This window comes from Eretmochelys imbricata, chromosome 3 (assembly GCF_965152235.1).
Source record: "Eretmochelys imbricata isolate rEreImb1 chromosome 3, rEreImb1.hap1, whole genome shotgun sequence".
NCBI lineage: Eukaryota > Metazoa > Chordata > Testudines > Cheloniidae > Eretmochelys > Eretmochelys imbricata.
In genome coordinates this window covers 48,299,950-48,321,585 of record NC_135574.1, presented here as the reverse complement: position 1 = coordinate 48,321,585, position 21,636 = coordinate 48,299,950, and the positions used below count along the sequence as shown (strand labels likewise).

General features: G+C 44.5%; 1 protein-coding gene and 1 long non-coding RNA gene across 6 annotated transcripts in view; one reads left to right on the top strand and one right to left on the bottom strand.

Moving 5' to 3' along the window:
• Positions 1-9,251, bottom strand: part of ZNF451 (zinc finger protein 451) — a 69,136-nt gene extending 59,885 nt beyond the window's left edge. Inside the window, exons 1-3 of one of the 5 annotated variants that reach the window (XM_077812650.1) lie at positions 8,948-9,251; positions 8,679-8,696; positions 7,524-7,610 (exon numbers count right to left, since the gene is read on the bottom strand). In XM_077812650.1, the coding sequence (XP_077668776.1) occupies positions 7,524-7,610; positions 8,679-8,696; positions 8,948-8,950 (108 nt within the window). In that variant the 5' untranslated portion in view covers positions 8,951-9,251. The remainder of the gene's footprint in view (positions 1-7,523; positions 7,611-8,678; positions 8,697-8,947) is intronic. The other 4 variants (XM_077812646.1, XM_077812648.1, XM_077812647.1 and 1 more) reach the window with 4 other exon arrangements.
• Positions 9,252-9,538: 287 nt separating this feature from the next.
• Positions 9,539-21,636, top strand: part of LOC144262008 (uncharacterized) — a 34,634-nt gene continuing 22,536 nt past the window's right edge. Inside the window, exons 1-2 of the long non-coding RNA XR_013345483.1 lie at positions 9,539-9,744; positions 16,961-17,011. This is a non-coding gene — a long non-coding RNA (uncharacterized LOC144262008). The remainder of the gene's footprint in view (positions 9,745-16,960; positions 17,012-21,636) is intronic.

Below are 21,636 nucleotides of genomic sequence, written 5' to 3'. Positions count from 1 at the left end.
CACCGCTACAGACTAGGGACCGAATGGCTTGGCAGCAGTTCTGCAGAAAAGGACCTAGGGGTTACAGTGGACGAGAAGTTGGATATGAGTCAACAGTGTGCCCTTGTTGCCAAGAAGGCCAATGGCATTTTGGGATGTATAAGTAGGGGCATTGCCAGCAGATTGAGGGACGTGATCGTTCCCCTCTATTCGACATTGGTGAGGCCTCATTTGGAGTACTGTGTCCAGTTTGGGGACCCACACTATAAGAAGGATGTGGAAAAATTGGAAAGAGTCCAGTGGAAAGCAACAAAAATGATTAGGGGACTGGAACACATGACTTATAGGAGAGGCTGAGGGAACTGGGGATGTTTAGTCTTCAGAAGAGACGAATGAGGGGGGATTTGATAGCTGCTTTCAACTACCTGAAAGGGGGTTCCAAAGAGGATGGCTCTAGACTGTTCTAGGTGGTAGCAGATGACAGAACAAGGAGAAATGGTCTCAAGTTGCAGAGGGGGAGATTTAGGTTGGATATTACGAAAAACTTTTTCACTATGAGGGTGGTGAAACACTGGAATGCGTTACCTAGAGAGGTGGTGGAATCTTCTTCCCTAGAAGTTTTTAAGGTCAGGCTTGACAAAGCCCTGGCTGGGATGATTTAGTCGGTGATCGGTCCTGCTTTGAGCAGGGGGTTGGACTAGATGACCTCCTGAGGTCCCTTCCAACCCTGATATTCTATGATTCTGTGATCTATATCCTAACACGGACCCCTAACTTAGCAGATTCACTAACTCTCAAGGACCTACTACTTGAGGTACTTTTTAAAGAAATAATTATCTTTATATATTTTGGCTATTCATTCTTCATATTCTTAGTTTCCCATCTTATAAATACTGTGTCCAGTAGGACTATCCCCAAAAGTGAGTGTTTGCAGGTTCTTTATGTCACTATCCTATTAGCATGACTTGGGATAGAGTTCCATTTTTAAAAGAATACTACATCCTGAATAACCTATTTTACTTTGCCATTCAAACAGTGTTCATGAATTAACATATTAGTTCTACAGCACAATAAGTATGTACGATGCTTTACAGACAAATGAAGATAATTTCTTGCCCAGGGAAACTGACAGTGAGAATTAGACATAGCACTGTAAGGGCAGGTCTTCACTATCCGCCGGATAGTGATCGATCTATCGGGGATCCCCGAACACGCCCCCGTCGACTCCGGAACTCCAGCTCGCGAGAGGCAGAAGTGGAATCGAAGGGGGAGCGGCAGCGGTCAACTCACCATGGCCTCACAGACAGGTAAGTCAACCTAAGATACGCAACTTCAGCTACATGAATAGCGTAGCTGAAGTCGGTGTATCTTAGGTCACATCCCCCCCCGCAGTGTAGACCAGGGCTTAGAGATAAATAATTGTTACGGAATTGTTACAGAACAAGTTCTCTTTTGTGAGATACACACCCTGTTGATTCCTTTTTATTTTTCTTCTAATATATTATTTTTTGAGTGGGAGATTTTCAAAGGCCCAAGTGGCAGTTAGACCTCAATTCCCATTTTTCAACAAGAGCTGGGTGCCTCACTCTGTGCTTTTGAAAAAGCTCATTGAAGAAGCAAAATCAGACAGTTCAGAAGACTTGAGTAGAGGTCACCACAAGCCAGCTCAATTAAGTTAATAAAGCTTGAGGAGGAATTTGAAAGAGAGTACCAAGGTCAACCTCACTGTTGTTCTGGAGTACACAAGTGTCCTGTGATTCTGGAAAACCTCCATGTAAATTCTATATATTCTGTCTTTGAGTTTTCATTCAGATTCTATACAACAGTTCCAACTACCGTACTGTAGAGCAAAGAACAAAGAAAGAATGGGAGAGAACCCAATGCCCCACAGAAGAGTTACAGTGTGCATTGTACAAATTCAGACAATTTATTTCAGATAGGATCATATAGTGTCATAATTTAACGTCATATAGATATTAATTATATGTGGTGCTGCACAAGACGCAAAGGCCACAATCCTGCCAAGACTGACACACAATCTCAACTTTAAGCTGAGCTTCATAGGAGTACTTAGAAAATTAAACACATTCATAAGTCCTTGCAGGATCAACACCAAACTAAGACCTGTACTTGCTCAAAGAACTTCTAAACTAAAAGGTAAAGATTAAACAGATAGGATTCTAGAAGATGGAATAATTAAGCTGTGTAATTTTTTTACTGTGTTTACCCTTTGCAAAGATAGTTTTTGTCAAGAAGCCCTTAAGAGGAGTCCAAAGTTTTTTATTCCTTTTTCAATAATTTAGATATAATTGGTTTCATCAACTAAAAAGAAATACAAAACAAAACCTTCATAAATCAAACTGCACTTCATTATTTGCTTTAAGCAGAGCAAACAATGTGAAAGAGACTGGGGATATGTCTAAGTCAAAGTTTCAACTCCATTTTGTTCCATGAATGACATTTTTAATTGTAACCTTAATGGTGCCTTTCACTTTGCATTGTAACTTCCATGTTGGACTAAGACATCCAGTTTGCGTTGAAAAAACTAACTTGGTTGTGACAAAGCTATCGTAGACCCTATCCTCTTCATGCTAAGGCGTGGGATATCTCAGAGAGGTCTAACAATGAGAGCACCATCAAGGGTCATCAGTGTTGAATGACTTTCCCCAAGTCGAACAGTGGGTTTTCCATCTGTAGAGCCACTGACTTTGAATGACTCTCTGCAAGCCTGAGGAGGGCAGGACTGTAGCCTGGCATGTCCCCAGCTGAAACGCCTGGGCAAAAAGGGGCAGAGACTGTTTTAAAACAGGGGTGTTTTCAGACCAAGGGGCCAGACCATCACAACATGCAAGACAACCAGCCTCAGGACACAAAAAGCACGAAGAACTACCTAGTCTACAAAACACTGACCAAACCCAGGACTCACAGGAGGGATGAAAGTAAACTAAGGAAGGGTGTCCGTTCAAGATTTTGTTGTTTTCCCAAGATCAGTAGCTCTCTAATATGCTTTATTGATAATAAAGTGTCTGTGGTTAAGAAATTCCTTTCCTAAACCTGTGCTCTTCACCCTGCTGTGACACTGTCCCTGATGGGACACCAGAAACCAGAAGCTTCCACAGCCAGGGTGACTCTGGAGGAACATGCTTAGCAACTGCAGGCCCATGGGGGGCTAGGGCACTAATTTGGAGATCTAAGGCAGCCAGATCACAGGGTCCTACTGCCCAAGAATATGGATATGGAGTCTACACATGGGTCTATGGATATGGAGTCAGATATGGAGTCTACACCTGGGAGTGCACTTGAGACACCCAGAGCTAGGAACAGTGACTGGTAACGACCAGACCCTGGGGTAGCTTAGAAGCACAAGGAGCCCAGGATTCAGGTCCATTTACAAAAGACTGGTGACCGTCCAGAAGAGAGGAGTGGGCCAGGTTGTAATTATTGTAAATGGGTAAAAATCAATTATTACAAAAATAAAAGTTGGGTTTTTTTTTAATTGAAATTAAATACATTATCTTTGTAAAAGGTGATTTAAAAATCAAATTTGAAATTATGACCATGTGTACTAAAGCCTGAAATCACCATAATTATTAAAATTATGTGACAGGGTCGAGCCAGATGGCTATAGGAGTGTAACAGAAGGCAGATATATTAGCCCCAGAACAATCAGGAACCTTCTGGAGACAATTAAGACAGGCTGATTAGAACACCTCCAGCCAATCAAGAAGCTGCTAGAATCAATTAAGGAAGGCTAATCAGGGAACTTGGGTTTTAAAAAGGAGCTCACTTCAGTTTGTGGTGTGTGTGAGAGGAGCTGGAAGCAAGAGGCACTAGGAGCTGAGAGTGAGAATGTGGACTGCTGGAGGACTGAGGTGTGCAAGCATTATCAGACACCAGGAGGAAGGTCCTATGGTGAGGATAAAGAAGGTGCTGGGAGGAGGCCATGGGGAAGTAGCCTGGGGAGTTGTAGCTGTTGCACAGCTGTTCCAGGAGGCACTCTAGACAGCTGCATTCCATAGGGCCCTGGGCTGGAACCCGGAGTAGAGGGCGGGCCCGGGTTCCCCGCAAATCCTCCCAACTCCTGGTCAGACACATGAGGAGTTGACCTGGACCGTGGGTTCAGAAAAACGGCCAAGCTGAGGGTTGCCGTGAAGCTCCAAGGCGAGCAAATCCACCAATAAGCGCAAGACCCACCAAGGTAGGAGGAGGAACTTTGTCACAATTATTTAAATAAAAATTAGTACTAAATGTTTAAATATTTAAATAATAATATAAATTAATAGTTAAAAGTTTAAATGCAAAATCTGTTTTGCTCAAGACAACTATTTATTAAGCAAAGGATGTATTATCTGTAGTTAATTGAACTGATTGTTTTGGGTCCTTCAAATTTTTAAAACTAGTGGATCTCATCCTCTCACACTCTTTTTCATTCATAGCTTGGAAAAGTAAAACAAGCATTCCTACTTCTTCAATTCCCAATTGGTTTCTTAAGTTTGAATGAATTAGTCATTGAACTGAACGAACTGAAATGAAGAAAACGTCTCTCTGCACATGCAGATGAGACTACTGCTGCTAAAGGCTCGTTTTGAACTTCAACAAACTCTGGTTGCAGGAGCTCAGCCAGTGACTTCCACCAGTTCAATGGTTTGACTTTCTTTGAAACTTCAGAGAAAAAAAGTACGCAGGAAAAACAAGATTCAAAATCAATTATTTAAATCAAGGTTTAAATTATGATTTAATTGCTGGTTTAAATTATGATTTAATTTGGTGATTTAAATTGCTTTGATTTAAATCAAATCAATCAATCCACCCTGATGTACACATGATTTTGTATTAGTTCAGTGCTCTGGGCATTAGGAAGAGTTTCCACACAAATGCATACAGTATGATTTCAGAAACTGTGCTTAAAACTTTTAAAGTACTTTACATTTATTAAGCAGGCGACAACCCCACATTTACACATCGTAAATTAAGTCTCTGATGAGCAGCCAATCTAAGTCAAGGCCAATGAAAATATAGGATAACATCCTATATTTTAAAAGGACTGCTGTCACCACCCCTATTTTTCATATTCTATAGTCCTTTTAAAATTAACCCCAAATCTGTTTTGTTTTGTTTTTACTTGTTGTCCACTGACTATTTAGTTTTTAGATCAAGTTTGGAGTTTGTGAAGCTGTCTGTCACTTCCTGATAGAGAGCAAGGTTTGCCTGAGCACCTACTCATGATGACTGGAGCAAGAGAAAGAAGCACCTGCAGACAGGTCAACACCTGCTTACCAAGCTGATAACCTATTTTAGAAAAATAAAACAAAAACAGTCTTCCTCCCCACCCCATTCATGGATCAGCTTGTGTAAGCTCAAACAGGAGGGGGTGAGCACTTCCACTAAACACAAATGCAGATTAGGTATGTGAAACCTGGGCCCATTGCTGGAGAATGGGCCCAGGTTAAAGTCTTTGATCCACCACTAGTGTGTAAAGGGAAAGTAAATGCTCTTCTCACAGCTAGTAGTAGTGCTTCCCCTCTCTGGGAGAAAGATAGGAGGAAAGATGTTGCACTAATAGTAGAGTTGCCAGGTACCTCCCCAGCCTGACAGAGAGAAATGCCTGGCTCCCGGACTGGGCTCCAAAGTATGTACCGGTGCCATCCAGGGGTGGGTGGGTAACAGCACAGGCAAAAAATAACATTCACTCTTTACAGAAGACACCCAGTGTGGTACCTCAGACCCTGCCTATCTGTTCCAAGTTACAGCTTCCTTCAGTACCAAACATCATTACTAGGTGTACACAGAGACCACGTCCTCAAACAACTGAGGACAAGAGTCACTAAAGAGGAGACTCATTAAAATCTACACCAGGGTTCTCAAACTTCATTGCACTGTGACCCCCTTCCGACAACAAAAATTACAACCCCAGGAGGGGGGGATCAAACCCCGTGCTTGCCTGAGCCCTGCTGCCCCAGGTGGGGGGCCAAAGCCCAAGTCCAACTGCCCAGGCGGTGTGGGGAAGGGGCCAAAGCCCAAGGGCTGCAGCCCCAGAGAGCCTGTAATCTGAGCCTCACCGCCCAGGGCTGGAGTCCTCGGGCTGCGGCTTTGGCCCCAGGCAGTAGGGCTCGGGCTTAGGCTTTGGCCCCGGCAAGTCTAAGCCAGCCCTGGCAACCCCATTAAAATGGGGTCCCGACCCACAGTTTGAGAACTGCTGATCTACACTATCCACTTTATAATGTTGTGTATTACTGTTTTACTTAGAGTTTCCTCACACAGTCCTTGAATCTTCTGCCTACCCAAATCTGTACTCTATTTCCTTATTGTGTGTGTGCAAGACGGGTCATAAGCTGTTGTCCTGTAAAGAAAAGTTGTCCCTCCATTCTTCCATATTTCCTTCCATCAAAGCATTGCTTCTTTGACAAAGGATTGAGGCCCATTGCCATGTAGTATTATACATGTCCCACTTTCCTCATAAGTTTAGCAATGCATGTTTCTAAAAGTTGTAGTCAGGCTCTGACAGCCTTAAGTAATATGCACACACAAACTACGTCAGTGGTTCTCAACAAGGAGTCTGAGACCCACTGGGGGCCGCAAACAGGTTTCAGGGGGTCTGCCAAACAGGGCCAGAATTAGACTCATTTGGGTCCAGGGCAGAAAGCCACCGCCCCACTGCATGGGGCTGAAGCCAAAGCTTGAGCAGTGTAGCTTTGCAGGGCCCCCATAGCATGGTGCCCCAGCCAACTTCCCTGCTTGCTACCCCTAACGCGGCCCCTGGCTTTTATATACAGAAAACCAGTTATTGTGGCACAGTTGGGCCCCTATGCAAAATCTGATGTCACAGGAAGGATTCAGAGTCAGAAGCCACACGACAGCATTCGATAATCCATTCTGCACTGTGTGTGTTAAACAGTACTCCACATCCTAACTAAACTGCTAATAGGCTTCTACCCCTATTTGTCTCCCTTATCTCTATCAGGTAACACAGGGTGAGATTCTGGTGCCATTACACAATGAGCTGCACACCTTACTTCACAAGTAGTCTCATTGACTTCAGTGGATTACTCTTGGAGTAATAAGCCATTCTACTGCATTAAGGGTATCAGAATATGAACCACAGTCTATCCATATGCACGTCTGACAAAAACTAGCTTTGCTCCCTGACTCTCCTATTCAGCTCTAGTTGAGATGGTTAATTCATTAGGGCCCCAACCTGTAATGAGGTGTGCTAAGGCTCACTGTCTCAGCAAAGCCCACTGAAGCCACCCTTGCCCACCCAGACCCATGTCATTGTAGGACTGGGGCCTCAAATCCAACCCCCTTTTTAATACAGATTCTCTTGACACAGGCATGTCAGCTCAGGTTGAGAATTAAACTGCTTTTTGAAAGCGAAAACTAAACTAGTATTTTCTTCTGCTTTGAAAAGCTGAGTTTTTAATGTAACACCAGTATTTTATTTAACACACAGTAAAGATAATCAACATTGCATATTCAAATCTGAGAACATTTTATGTATTTAACTGGCAAAAGTATTTACAGTTATTGAGCCAACATCTACTTACACAGATAAACTCAATGTCATCTTCACTTTCATCCTGCATTGATGATTCACACTTACGAGCCTTAGCGGAGCTGAGAGACTCCATTATCTGGACAAAAATAAACCAAAATATGCTTCATCATCGACTTCATTTTCTTCACTGCATAACCATACAGTTCTATAACATTTTGAATAGCTTTTCCCCCCATCCAATCTGTATCCCAAAACAAAAATGAACACTTCACATTGTTAAGTGGTAATAATTAAAGATAAACAACAAAAATAGAAAGTTGCAAGTGAACAGGAGAAAACACATTCTTTGAGCTAAAATTTGAACTAAGTGTCTATTCATATCTGCATCTTTCAAGAACTGTGTAAAATATGGCCTTTTCTACATAAGAAAAATAGTAACTGGTACCTGTATTCTAGTGATAGCAATGCTGTAAGCTCTACTACACACAGGGCTCGGGCATTTCTACTACCATGTTATGAAAACTCACTCAGTCGTGTTTTCATAACATGGTAGTATAGAAGACCGAGCTCTATCTCTACTAGCAACAGCATCAGTGCAGTTGCATCCTTGTTACAATACAGATAGCAAATTTTATAGTATCAATGCATCCTACAACAGCGAAGTTATAACAAGTTGACAGCTACCTAGTGACTTCATGTTTCTCAGTATGACCACAGCCATTGTGAACTTTATGGCAACCGTGATTAACTTGGATAGCGACTCTTCTTGAAAAAATACAGGGTCTGGCCAGTTGAGCTAAAGAAAAAATTTCTCTATGAGCTTTTAGCAGTAGAGGCCTGGGTCACAAAGGTGAGCAGCTTTGATACTAACAGAACAGAAAGAAAAGGAGTACTTGTGGCACCTTATAGACTAACCAATTTATTTGAACATAAGCTTCCGTGAGCTGTAGCTCACGAAAGCTCATGCTCAAATAAATTGGTTAGTCTCTAAGGTGCCACAAGTACTCCTTTTCTTTCAGCTCACGGAAGCTCATGCTCAAATAAATTGGTTAGTCTCTAAGGTGCCACAAGTACTCCTGTTCTTTTTGTGAATACAGACTAACACGGCTGCTACTCTGAAACCTAACAGAACAGAGGTACAGATTAACCAGTGCACTGCAGTATTAAACAGCTATAGTGGAGTTTGTAATTTACATTCTCTTACCTGCAAGAACGTATTAGCCTAGAGGGAACAGAGGAAACAATATGATGTGACACAAAATAACAAGGCACCAATAGTTCCATTCCAGTTCTATCAAAACACCTAACATGCTTAATGGGAGGATAAGAAGAGGGAGGGAAGGAAGAGGACAGGGGCAGCAGTGGGAAAGGAAAGCATGAGCCTCTCGCTGCCAGTTAGACAGACCCCAAACTAGTGACCAGGGCAGGTTGCTAAGAAACTGCCCCAGAGTTCATAATGCCGGACCCTCTCACCATAATGCTACGGATGCACTTGGCTGCTGATCGTCAGGCCCTGTCCACAGCTCAGCAGCAGATACGCGGAGACCGGTGGCCGCTGTGCTACAACTACAGGGGACTTTGCAGCAGCCAAGGCTCAGAGAGAGATCACGGGCCCCTTAAGCCATCGCTCACCAAGGCACGGTAGCGCCGCCAGGGCCCGCCCCGCCGCCGGCCGCAGCAGCAGCTCCCTTAACTGCAAGCCCGCGCGCGCCTCGGCTCCCAAGCGGCCCACACACCCCAGCAGGCAGCACCTCCGCGTGAGCGCCAGCCAGCGCGCGCTCCGCTTCCTCCCAACCCCGGGCGGCGGAGAGCCGCGCTGCCTGCTGGGAGTTGTAGTTCCCAGCGCATCCCCTCCCCTCCCCACGCTGGAGCGGCGGCTGTCAGTTGCGGTCCTTAGCAGGAGTGGCGGGGCGGGGGCGCTGCCTGCCACTCGCAGCTAGGGCTCCAAACAGCCTGCTCCCCTCCTCCCTCCCTCCCTGGCCCGGCCCTCTTCCCTGCTGCTGGGACTTTTCCTTTCCTAACGTGTTTCCCGTGAAGAGGCAGGCGCCAAGCCGCGGCCGGGAGCATCCTGCCTCCCTGCTGGGCCGGCGCTGCCCGCTCTGTGAGGCGCGTGGGCGGGGAGCTGCTCTCCCAGCGGGCGCAGACACCGCGCTGAGAGCCTCGTCGCCTAGGTGTGTACAGCTCAGACATCGCAATGTGAGCGGAGAGGTGCATCGGACCACCCTGCCCCGTGAGCTGTATTAACCTAGCCCGGAGGTGCCCCGCATAAGGTGAGAGGTGCATCCGAAGTCAGAACCCTCCCGAGCTCTTAACTGTTGGTGCCGCTGCAAGATGTAAGCTCTCCAGTGTAGCCACGGATGTTTCTCTTTTGCTTACTACTCTGGCTCTGTCCCATTCTCTTCCCCGGGAAAATCTCACACTGTGGCCAGCAGACACTTTCTGTTCCCCACTATTATTCTTCCAAACTCAGAATACATGGCACTGTGTCCACAATTGTTCCACACACCACTGAAGTTTCACAGATGCAGATCCTAGATCCATAGGATTAGAAAAGCTTGCACGAGTCATCTAGTCTAACCCCCTGTCAAGATGTAGGATTTGTTATGTCTAAACCAGCAGTTCTCAACCCCCAGCCTGCGGGCTGCATGCAGCCTAATTAGCACACAGCTGGGGCCAGCTGTGTGCTAAAGGCCACCAGGCCAGGGGGAGTCTGGGTTCCCAGATGCGTGGCCACCCAGTGCAGCGTCGTCCAGGCTGCCTGGCCCAGCGTGGCAGGGTCTGGGGCTGCCGGCTGGCCCTGCAGAGTTCAGGGTCCGGGGCTGCCAGCCAGCCCCGCAGTCTCGGGTCCAGGGTCTGGGCTCTGGAGCGGCCAGCCAGCCGGCCCCACGTTCTCTGGAGCCTGGAATTGCCAGCCGGCCCTACAGGATCTGGGGCCCAGGGGCTGCCCCATGTAGTAAACGGAGGCCCTGAAACATAAATTCTTGTATCAGAGGCCCAGTCTGAGGCCTGAAGCCTGAACTAAAGTAAAGCCTGAACCAAAGTACCTCCAGGCAGTGATAAGCAAAGCTGGGCTGTGAGCCAGAGGTAGGTCCCACTCACAGAAGTTGGCAAGAAAAGGTTGTTAGAGGCACGTGCACACACACACATAAGGGCTAATGAGAGAAACTTATGCCAAGACGGCGGCAAGACACTCTGTAGACATAACAAGGAACAGGCAGGTGCATCTTAAAGACAGGATCAAAAGGACAACATGATGGATAGATTCGTTTGAACTATGATGAGTAATCGGTCCTGCAACGGTATAAAAGTAGGTCCCAGAGCGCATATATTTGACCAGCCTAGGGGGCAGTGGAGTGTCCCGCCGCTGACTGAGCTGTGTCCATTGCCAGGGAGCACAAATTCGTAGTATGCCCCGTAGAGTCTATAGGGAACTATTACTGTGCTTCATTTGACAATAAACCTGTGTGACAAAGTTCCTGCTCTACCTTGGTGGATCTTGCGCTTATTGGCGGATTTGCTCACCTTGGTAGCCCTCAGCTTGGCTGTTTTTCTGAACCCATAGTCCAGGTCAACTCCTCCTGTGTCTGACCAGGAGTTGGGACGATTTGGGGGGAACCCAGGGCCGCCCTCTGCTCCGGGTTCCAGCCCAGGGCCCTGTGGAATGCAGCTGTCTAGAGTGCCTCCTGGAACAGCTGTGCGACAGCTACAACTCCCTGGGCTACTTCCCCACGGCCTCCTCCCAACACCTTCTTTATCCTCACCATAGGACCTTCCTCCTGGTGTCTGATAATGCTTGTACACCTCAGTCCTCCAACAGTCCGTGTTCTCACTCTCAGCTCCTAGTGCCTCTTGTTTCCAGCTCCTCACACGCACACCACAAACTGAAGTGAGCTCCTTTTTAAAACCCAAGTTTCCTGATTAGCCTGCCTTAATTGATTCTAGCTCCTTTGTGCCTTACTAGAATCTGTGGTTTTGGGGAGTTCTCTCGGAGTCTGCTGTGTTAGCTATCTGTGCAGAGGTGGGGCAGCACACAGGGGGAACACGCACGCAGCCGACTGTTATCATCATTGAACAAGAGTGGAGCACCACACCGGTAGCTACCAACAACACACCACAGGGTTGGGGGTTGAAGTCGGTATCAGGGCTGCCGGCCAGCCCCGCGGGGTTGGGGTCCAGGCTGCCATCCGACTGCCCTGCCACCTGGCCTTGCATGGCTGGGTCCAGGGTCGGGGCCGCTGTCTTGCCCTGCACAGCAGGATCTGGGGTCCCTGCCACCCAGGGCTCCACTTCTGGCCCCACTCTGTGGAGGGGTCTTTGGGCAGGTGGTGCTGGGCATAGGGGTCTGTTGGGGAGGGAGGTTCAGAGGGGCGTGCTGTAATTCTCAAACTGTGGCCCAGTTAACACATTGTGGGCCACATATGTGGCCCACAGTGATAAATAGGTTGAGAACCACTGGTCTAAACCATCCACAATAGATGGCTATCCAGCCTCTTTTTGAAAATCTCCAGTGAAGGAGATTCCATGATTTCCCTAGGCAGTCAGCTCCATTGTCCTACTGTTATTACAGTTAGGAAGTTTTTCCTGAGATTTAATCTAAATCTGCTATGCTGTAATTTGAACCCATTGCCTCTTGTCCTGCCTTCTGCGGCAAGAGAGAACAACTTTTCTCCATCTTTTTTATGGCAGCCTTTCAAGTATTTGAAGACTAATATCATGTCCCCCTTAATCTCTGCTTTTCCAAACTTAAACATATGTAGTTTCTTCAATCTTTGCTCATATGGCTTGCATTCCATCCCTTTGCTCATCTTTGTCACTCACCTCTGGATCCTTTCCAGTTTCTCTACATCGTTTCTATACATCGGTGACCAAAATTGAACACAAGATATTGGGCTTTCTGAGACAAGATGATTGAGGTGCCCATGTAACACTTACCCTCCCATACAAGTCCCCCCTGTTTCCAGGGCTAGCTCCACTCTGCCAGGTTTCCAAACAGAGCAGCTGGGGCTGAGGAATGATATATGGGGAGGCACTAACTATCTACAACTGCTCCCCAGCAGATGGTGGGTACTATCTAGAACTGGTTGGAAAATGATGGGTTTTCTATTGAAAATGTTGATGAAAACGGAAAAAATGTTTTTGTCAAAATTTTCTATCAGAAATTTCAATGCTTAAATAAAAATTCAAATACAGAAATATTTTGGCCAAAACAAAAATATTCTTGGAATTGCTGCTTGTCCCCATCCTCTGTAAGTTAAATTTCCTGGTCAGACTGCATCTCCCGTGATTCACCACAATATCCTCTTTTGGAGGATGAGAGGCAGTGCATCATGGGAATCAGTGGGCGTGCTGCAGCATGGGACTTACCCAAAAGTGAATTTGTGATTGTAACTGTGAATTTTAAGAAGAAATAAAGAAGGGAACCCATGTTTTGGAAAAAGAATCCAAAATTTCAATTTTTCCAAAATTTCCAGGTTCATCTTTGTAAAAGTCCTGGAGCTGCTCTGTAATAATTTAAGAATACTGTATATGAGCTGATTATTGGAATGTTTACTGTATGAATATATTGAATTAGTTTATTAGCAGACTGTTGGGGAAAAAAAGCAGGAAGGTAAGACAATGGCTCCACGTAAGACACCTCCAAGTAAACATGACTGGGGAGGATTAAGAGACAATGCCTGAGCTATTCTAGCGAAGTTACACAGCATGTTTTTCAGATGCAGGGAACCAACAGATGAAAATGACTATATATATTTACAATATCCAGAGCTGGGGGCTGTTGTTTGGGAGCTGCTCATGGGGAACAGGCTGACAGACACAAACGCCCATGTGGAGTCTAAAAGAACTAGGCTTTCCTCAGTTTCCAGGAGGATGGAAAGCCTCAGGTGAGGGAGACGTGCAAATAGATCATTTGTTGTTTTAAAAATCCTTTTTCTCTTTTGTTATCCCTTGTTTCTAGCGTTAAGATTGAATTATACCTTGTTTTAAGAAGTCTGCTTTGGGTCATTGTATTTATCATTGGTCACACGCTCCCAAATGGATGAATCACAGGTATTCAAAACAGTTGAACCTGTTGGGAGTAAACACAACTGATCCATAGGGTACTGTAACCCAGGACCTGGACTAAGAGTGGGAGAATTGTAGCATTCCACCCCAGGAAAGGCAAAGGCATGAAGTCTGATGTGAATGGGTGCAGTCAGAGATAGCAGAGAAGGGGTCAGTGGTAAAGCTAGCTCTGTACCCATGATAATCATTATTGCCCACATCTGAGGAAATTGGAGGGGAGAGACTTTTCTACAATGGGAGACTTTTCTACAATGCATGAATGTATATTTTTTTCACCGGTCAATGAATACTACATATTATTGGCAGCAGTTTGTAACTCTACAAACTACAAAGTTAAGGAAAAAAATCCAAAGAACTTGAATCTTATATCTTAATAATTGTAAACAAACCTGTGAAAGTCTGCATGGTATTGTGGTAGTGCCTGAAAGCCCCATTATAGACCGGGACTAGGTGCTATACAGACACAGAACAAAAAGATAGTCCTTGTCCCAAAACTGTTTACAATCTAAGTATAAGAAAAGAGAAAAGAGATGGATACAGAAAGACATGATTATTATTATTGTGGGAGAGTACAAGGAAACATTGATAATATTGGTTAGCATGATAGGCTGTGGTATCAGCACACCAGCTTGCTATTTGTTGTCAAGTTTTTTGTAGGTATCATGGCAAAGGAGAGTTTTAGGTAGGAATTTTAAGATTTTGTAAATATTTATGAATGAAGTGTTTGTTTACAAAATCAGCTACTGTTATTGAAACTATAGAAACAGGATGACAGAGTTAATACTAGTTGTTCGTATGGGCGTTTCATTATCTATTTCCTTTTAGGTGTGTATTGTTGCTGCCTATTAAAATGCTTTGTTAAATTGTTCTACTTCTCCCAGTCCTATTGTCCTGACCTCCTGTTTCACCCTATTGTATTGGTGGTTACTCTTAAACACAAAGTAAACTTTGGTGTTTATGAGCACTAAACTTGCTCCAACAGGAGGTACTGACTACTAGGTAGAACTTCACCCTCTATCTGGCTGAATGACTCCTTGGATAATTCATAACCAATAATGACCTTGCAATGCTTTCTCTCTTAACTGAAGTGCAAGATGAATGTGATATGCTGCTAAAGGCCTGATCTAAAGCCCACTGAAGTCAGTGACTTTAGGTGAGGCCCAAACTGCAGAGTGATATACAATCAGAGTTTGATTTACTGATCCAATTTAGGAAAAAGGAACAAAACTGAAAAGGTGATTCTACAATGGTAGATATCTTCTATCTGAGAGTGTGTTGGGGGGGAAGGAGGGTTGCGAAATCCAAATGTCAGTGTGAGTTAGCAGTAGCGTGCAAAGGCGTCCAATTACCCCCGGGCCAATTCTGCATTGAAAACCACACACCATGTTGTATTGTGGAAGAGATCTTTTCTTCCTATGTTTGTTTTTTTTCCCTCCTCTATAATAGTAGTTGCTGTGTCACAACAAGGTGATATTTAATCCAGTACCTGTCAAGTTAGTAGGAGTTTCAAATACCCAACCTGAATATTTAGATACAACTACTAGAGCAGATTTTACACATACACACAAAGGCAATCGGTTTTCAGCTACATAGGTGGATATGTATATTGTGGACTACCTCTGGTTGAAAACTGTAAGTAAGATGCCCTCCCTCAAAGTGTGACATATTCCTTTTAACAATTTCCTTAAATTCTAATAAAGATGTTTTGTAATTACTTCCACACCTATCTGGTAGGGTTACCATATTTCAAGTTCCCAAATAGAGAACATTGGTGGAGGGCAGGGGGGCTGAAGGAGTTTCTACTGAAGTTTCTACTGTACAGTTTCTTTCTACTTTGAATATCTAACATTTATAAATAACAACTGTAATAGCCTCAAAAATAAAGGTAAATCACATTTTAATGTACCTTTTTACATGCAGTCAGTCCTTTCCTACTGCACTTCTTCCTGTTGTGCCAATGCATATTTCTCTGTAAAGCATATCTTTCTCAGCAGTGGTTGATTGCTCATCAAGCAGGCATGCAAATCTCTGCAAGATGCGTGCCTGAAGTTGTATTGTACAAGCAGGATCCCTTTCAAAGACTCAACAGTCAATACCGTGCTACCTTTACTTCTGCACTGCTGCTGGTGGCAGCGCTGCCTTCAGAGCTGGGCTCCTGGCCAGCAGCCACCGCTCTCTGGCCACTCAGCTCTGAAGGCAGCGCTGCCACCACCAGCAGCACAGAAGTAAGGGTGGCAAACCAGTAAACACATACGCCCCTATTAGGGCACACCAGGAATTGCAGATCTTCCAAAATCAATGTTGGAAAAAGGATGAGCAAGGAAAAATCACGGACATACGCTCATATTTCAAAAATCCACTCGGACAGAGATCAGAGGACCAAAATAGTATATCCGTATTAGACTTCTAAAATGTATTTACGTAAATATCTAGTGCCTAGTACACAAACAACAACTTTGCCACGTTCATGGACCAAACAGTGAACTTGTAAGTATAATCCACATGCCTCCTGTGTGTGATGTTCTGTCCCATCTAGTGGCACCGAGACCACTTAGAGTGAGAGAGATTAATTACCATATGTAGCCCAAACACCTCCTGGGTGTGATATTCCGTCCCATCTAGTGACACTGAGACCACGTAGAGAGAGAGAGAGAGTTAATGAGTCTGCTCCACAGCCTGAGCTAAGAGCCATATGGCTTTTATCTCATGCAGTAGAGGCTCATGCATTTAGCTCCAGAGGTCCCGGGTGAGCCCCCACTTGTAACACCAACAGACCCCGGTGGTCGTCGGGTGGGATTGAACCTGGGACCGCTGGAGCTACAGTAATTGTATAGTAATTGTAAAGTTTTTTCTTTTTTATTTAAAGTTGTGCATGTGCAAGTAGTGTGGATGCTGAAACAACTGGTTTTGTAGTACACTTAAATATTTTATTTAATTGTCAATATAATACCCAGGGTGAGCTTATGTGAGAGCAGAAGATCTCAGAAGTCCCAAAGCCTATTTTGATTTTGTAAGGTATTATAAATATATACTGGGGGTTTAGGCCCTGTGTTATATTCTTCATTTTAAAGGAAAAATAACAAATCTCTACTTAGTGATGTTAGTCTAGCTAGGGTGCATTGTAACTGCTGTGCTCTAACGGTTCATACTTAGAGTGTTGTACATAGAAAGGAATTTGAAATTTATTAATTCTGTGTGTGTGTAACTGTCTTATGGTGAAGACTGGTACTGGATTCCTAATAAGAGAAAGAAAGTCAATCCTGTTATAATTTCCACTTTCGTTTTTGAAAAGTTTCCTATAAAAAATCCAGCTGTAGTCTCTTGCAAGGATAAGAATTCATGGTCTGCGCAAATACTTTGTCAGAGAAAGAAACTATGTACACAGAATTGGAAAATAAATTGATTTTCCTCTCCTCTACATAGGTTACATGAAGTGAACATGCTGTCAGATAAGAATTGCTTCTTAGAAGGAGGGTATGTATTTTCGTATTCTGTTGCTTTGTCTTTAGACAATAAATGTAGCTAAGTTTGGTTACTGAGAATTAACTGTAAGTGTACTTAAACAACCTTTTCCTCAACAACTGTAACAGACAACAGCTAATTTGTGGCATTGCAATTATTATGGCATCAGCTGCTGATTCATGCTGTTTGGTGATGGAATATGACTTTGGCAAGATGTGTGAGCACATTGAGGTTATAGTAAAAAAGGATTAGCCTCCATATTCTGCAGTGCCACCAGCCTCTTTTGTCATCAGTTGCTTTGTGTGGAAAGTGGGGGCATATTCAAAATATGTTACTTTTGGGAGTATGATGAGGACTGTGTGGGGCTAACAGGGGGTGCACTCTGGCCAGTGACAACCAGTCAGAGGGGCTGCTGGAGTGACCAATCAGGGATGAGAAGGGCCACCTAAAAGGAAGCAGCAGCACCAGAGCAGTCAGTTGCTGCCTGGAGCTGGAGAAGAGAGGCCTGTGTTCCTGGTTGGCTGAAAGAGGAGCAGGACCATGGACAGCTCAGTGCTGGGAGGGACCGGGGGAGCAATGGAGCTCCTGGCTGGTTGCTGGGACTTAGCCTCAGACAGTTGCTGGCAGGGACCTGGGGAACAATGAAGGAGCTCCTGGCTGGCTACTGGGACTGAGTAAGAACTGCGCCCAGGGAGGGCCACAGGAAGGTAGTGTCTCCAGGGAGGAAGTCCTGGGAGTATGGCCCCATGCCAGGGCTGAGACTACTTAAAGATTGAGTCTGGGAAGGGCTAGAGAAACAGCAACCGAGGGGTACTGAGATAGGCCCCTGGGGGACTGTACACGCTGGAAGGCGTTTCTTCTGATTCACATACAGACAGTATGTGTGACTTGCCTGAAGGGCTGAGTCACTGAAAAAACACCTGAGAAACCACCAACAGGGGTCACTGCAGACAAACCCAACTAGAAGGGGGCGCTCACGAGAGATTGGTGCCACCCCATTAATCAGATTATGAATGAATATATTAAATAACACTGGTTCTAATGCAAATGCTTGGAGGCCCTAGAGCTAACAACTTTTGCCATGATGAAAATTGACCACCTATGCCTGCTTTTTGTTTTCAGTCGCTTAGACAGTTTCTAATGCATGACTATTTAGTTTTTTAATCATCTAGTGTAAGGGACTTTCTCAAGGGCTTGTTGGAAGACCAAATAAATTATAGCAAAGAGTTCTTCTTTATTCACAGTTTTGTTGTCATACTCAAACAATCATAGTAGATGGGAAAACACATTTTGGTTTTTTCCTCATACAATACCTAGATGGCCATAATTTAACTGCATTTAAATATCATTTCACCAATTTTTCTGGTACTGAAGGCTCAATAGTCTGTAATTCCCAGAGTCACCCCAACATCTTTTAAAAAATAGTTATAATACTTGCAACTGCCCAGTTCTTTTCTAGTGTAAGATGATTAATATGAGCATACTTTCATTAGCAGCTCAGCCACTACATTTTCAAATTTCTTTGGAACACTTTGTCTACCATTCATTCCTGTTGACGTTCCCATTTAGTATATAGGTTTGTTCAAGAACCTCCTCTTTTCGCACGATGATGTGATGTCACCTCATCTTTATAATTTGAAATGAGCATGTTTCTCAACATCCGCTCCATCAATTATCCTCCTGCCCCCCAGGAAAAGCTTGTGAGAAGGGTGCCTGTATCTTTCAGTTTGCCCTGAAGATCAGCAAATCTGGGTTGTTGTGGAGTGAGGAAGTCCTCCTGGATTCCCAGGACCCCCTTCCCCATCATTATTACAAGGGGAACAATGAAGAAATGTGAATAATAAAAATGTACTAACCATGAAGTTGTGTATGTTCAGAGGAGTATCTCTGGCCCTTTATTTGAGAGGGAAAAGGAGTTGGCTTCACACATTACTTTGTTCCCTCCTAACCCCAGCGTGGAACCAAGAATTTCCCTGTTCTTCCAGCTCTCTCCCTCTGTATCCCAGCATCCTCACTCTCTCACCACGGCCCTCCAAGTTTTCAAGCTCTCTTCCCTCTGCATTGCATCATTATCTCTTCCTTTGCTGCCCACCAGGCTTCTGGATTAGAAGAGCCCTTGGAAATAATCTTGTAGGAGTGTAGCAACATCTTTCAGGGCTGTTATCTGCCTGTGCCAAGAGAAAGTCAGAGCACAGCTATTTGTGTTTGACTCCATCTGTTGTGCTTACTGCCTTCAGATGTTGTAAAGGTCCTTGGCTGAACTGCTGCTGCCCATGTCCAGAAGCCTGGCTGGCAGCTCAGCGAACGAAATGCACCGCAGCCACAGGCAGCCTTTCAGGTCAGGGAGCCTTTATAATCCAGGCTAAGCCCTTCACTGGCCATGGATTCTGTGGGCCTCTAGTTTTGGGGCTTAGTAAGAACTACAGCAAATAGATGAGAGGAGTGTAGAGGACAAAGAAAGACTGATGAAAGGAAATAGCCAGACATAAAAGGAGAATGCAGAAGAAGAACAAAATATGACAGTAAGAACATAGTACGTTTTCATTTTTTTATTTTATAGAAAGTTGCGTCAAAAATATGATTAAGTATATACATTAATAATGCAATACATACAGGTTCATGTACAATATATACACAGTAGCAAAACACCTTTCACCTATATTTTATCTCTGGTGGTTAACACCATGAGTCAGAGCCTTCTGGCATGTTGTTTTATCTGCTTTCATCTTAGACCTATCTACAAGGAAAAGCATAGATGTTAAAGATGGAAAAGATCTATTAGAACACCTAGTCCATTCCCCTGCATATGCAAAAATCTTCTTTACAGTGTATTTATTCGTGCATTGTCATATAAACTGGGCTTTCAGCACTTTCCTTGGGAGAGCCCAGTTCACAGCCTAATACATCTTACTGTCAGGACATTTTTTTTTTGACGTTCACCCTAAATATTCTCTTTCTTAACTTCATCCTGTTATTTATATTTATATCCCCTTAAACCAATCTAAATAACTTCTCAATCTCCACATTTAGACCCTAACATTTGTAGACTATTAGTATATGCTCTGATCCTTAGTCACTGCTCAGACAGGAAAAAATAGGAAAAAAAACCAGCTCTGTTAGTTTTTTCCACTGTAAATGAGTTCTTCAATAACTTTGTTTCTCTTCTGTGAACTTCCTCCAATTTGTCAAGATCTTTCTGGGAATGAGATGCTCAAAATTAAAAGCAGTATTTCTGATGTTTCCTGCACCCAAGCTTGCACTGGCCCATATGTCACTAACAGATTTCTTGGGAAGCCAGGAGTCAACAACAACAACAACAAAAACCCTGCAAAGAATTTTGGGAAAAGTCTGTCTCTAAGGTTTTCAAAGACAGAGGTCCCTCTCAATCCTACTATCCCTCCCTATCCTTTCCAAAGTCAAGCTGGCCTGCCAGCTGCTTCTCTTTGATCAGCCACAGTGGAACACTCATAATTCAGTGGACCAGGCTAAAGGGGGTGGTCAGCTCTCAAAGACAGGTACCATGTTTACTGAGTGGCTACAGCACCCACAGCAGGAACATACTTCCTGTTGTACTGTTTCTCCAAGTCAGACACTATGGGGAGCAGCTGGTATCTTTGTCCTCCACAGTGCCTTCATCAAGAGAACTGCCCTCCAGGTCAAGAGAAGCAGGAGCCCCCCATACCCACCCCCCTTCATAACCCGCTTTCTAGTCCCTGGAGAGAAAGAGAAGGGACTCCTCATGTTCAGTAAAAAAAGGGATATTTGGGATTTGTGAACCAACTAAACGTTGTAAAGCCAGGGCACTGGCAGAAAGGAGCCCTGAAGAGGAGGTCATCCGGTGTCCATCTCCTGCACCTCCTTTCATGAGGTAAAACGGAATAGGGCAGGTGCAGAAAGAAGAGCCAGAGGGGGCTAGGTGAACAGAGTGGGAGTTGTGGGAAATGTAGTGGAGAAAGACACACAACTTTGTTGAAGTGACAGTTTTTCACCTGAGTGGTGCCAGGTGATTTTATCGGCCTTCGGGTTACTGTAATTTGCCTTTTCTCTCACACCCTTCGAAGAAATAATCTAAAATTCACCAGACCACATATAGAACCCGGTGGGGGCTAATATGGAGAACTGCCCTGGCAAAATGCTTACATGCTGGCAACCACACCCCTAATGTCTCCAGAGGAGAAAAGATGCTCCAGGTCCCCCATGCATCTAGGCCAAAAGAAACCTGAGCCTCCTCCCAACCCCTTAGAGATAAAAGTGAGCCTTAGCTCCCTCTTCTCCCCGCCTCCCCTTAATAGGGCAAAAGAGCAGCAGCTCCTGAGGGAACCACTCCTGCTGATCCAATAGTAGCCTCAGCCTGGATCAACAAAGGGAACCCCTTTGGGGTTTAGGTGCCTAAGTCTCTGTAGATCTGGGCCTTTGAGTCCCTGTTTTTTCATCCCTCTGAAGGCTAACACTATCTGCATCCTAACACTGCATTGTTTGTCCTTGTTTTAAACCACTCAGGGTCCCTTGGATTATAGTAAAAAACCTTCTTCTGTCTGGAAGACTAAAGATCTTTCTCTCATATGTATAGATGGGTGTTTGGTCTGGGCTGTGAAGCTCCTCTTGGTTTTATTTTTGGCATTATCTTAAATAGTGTG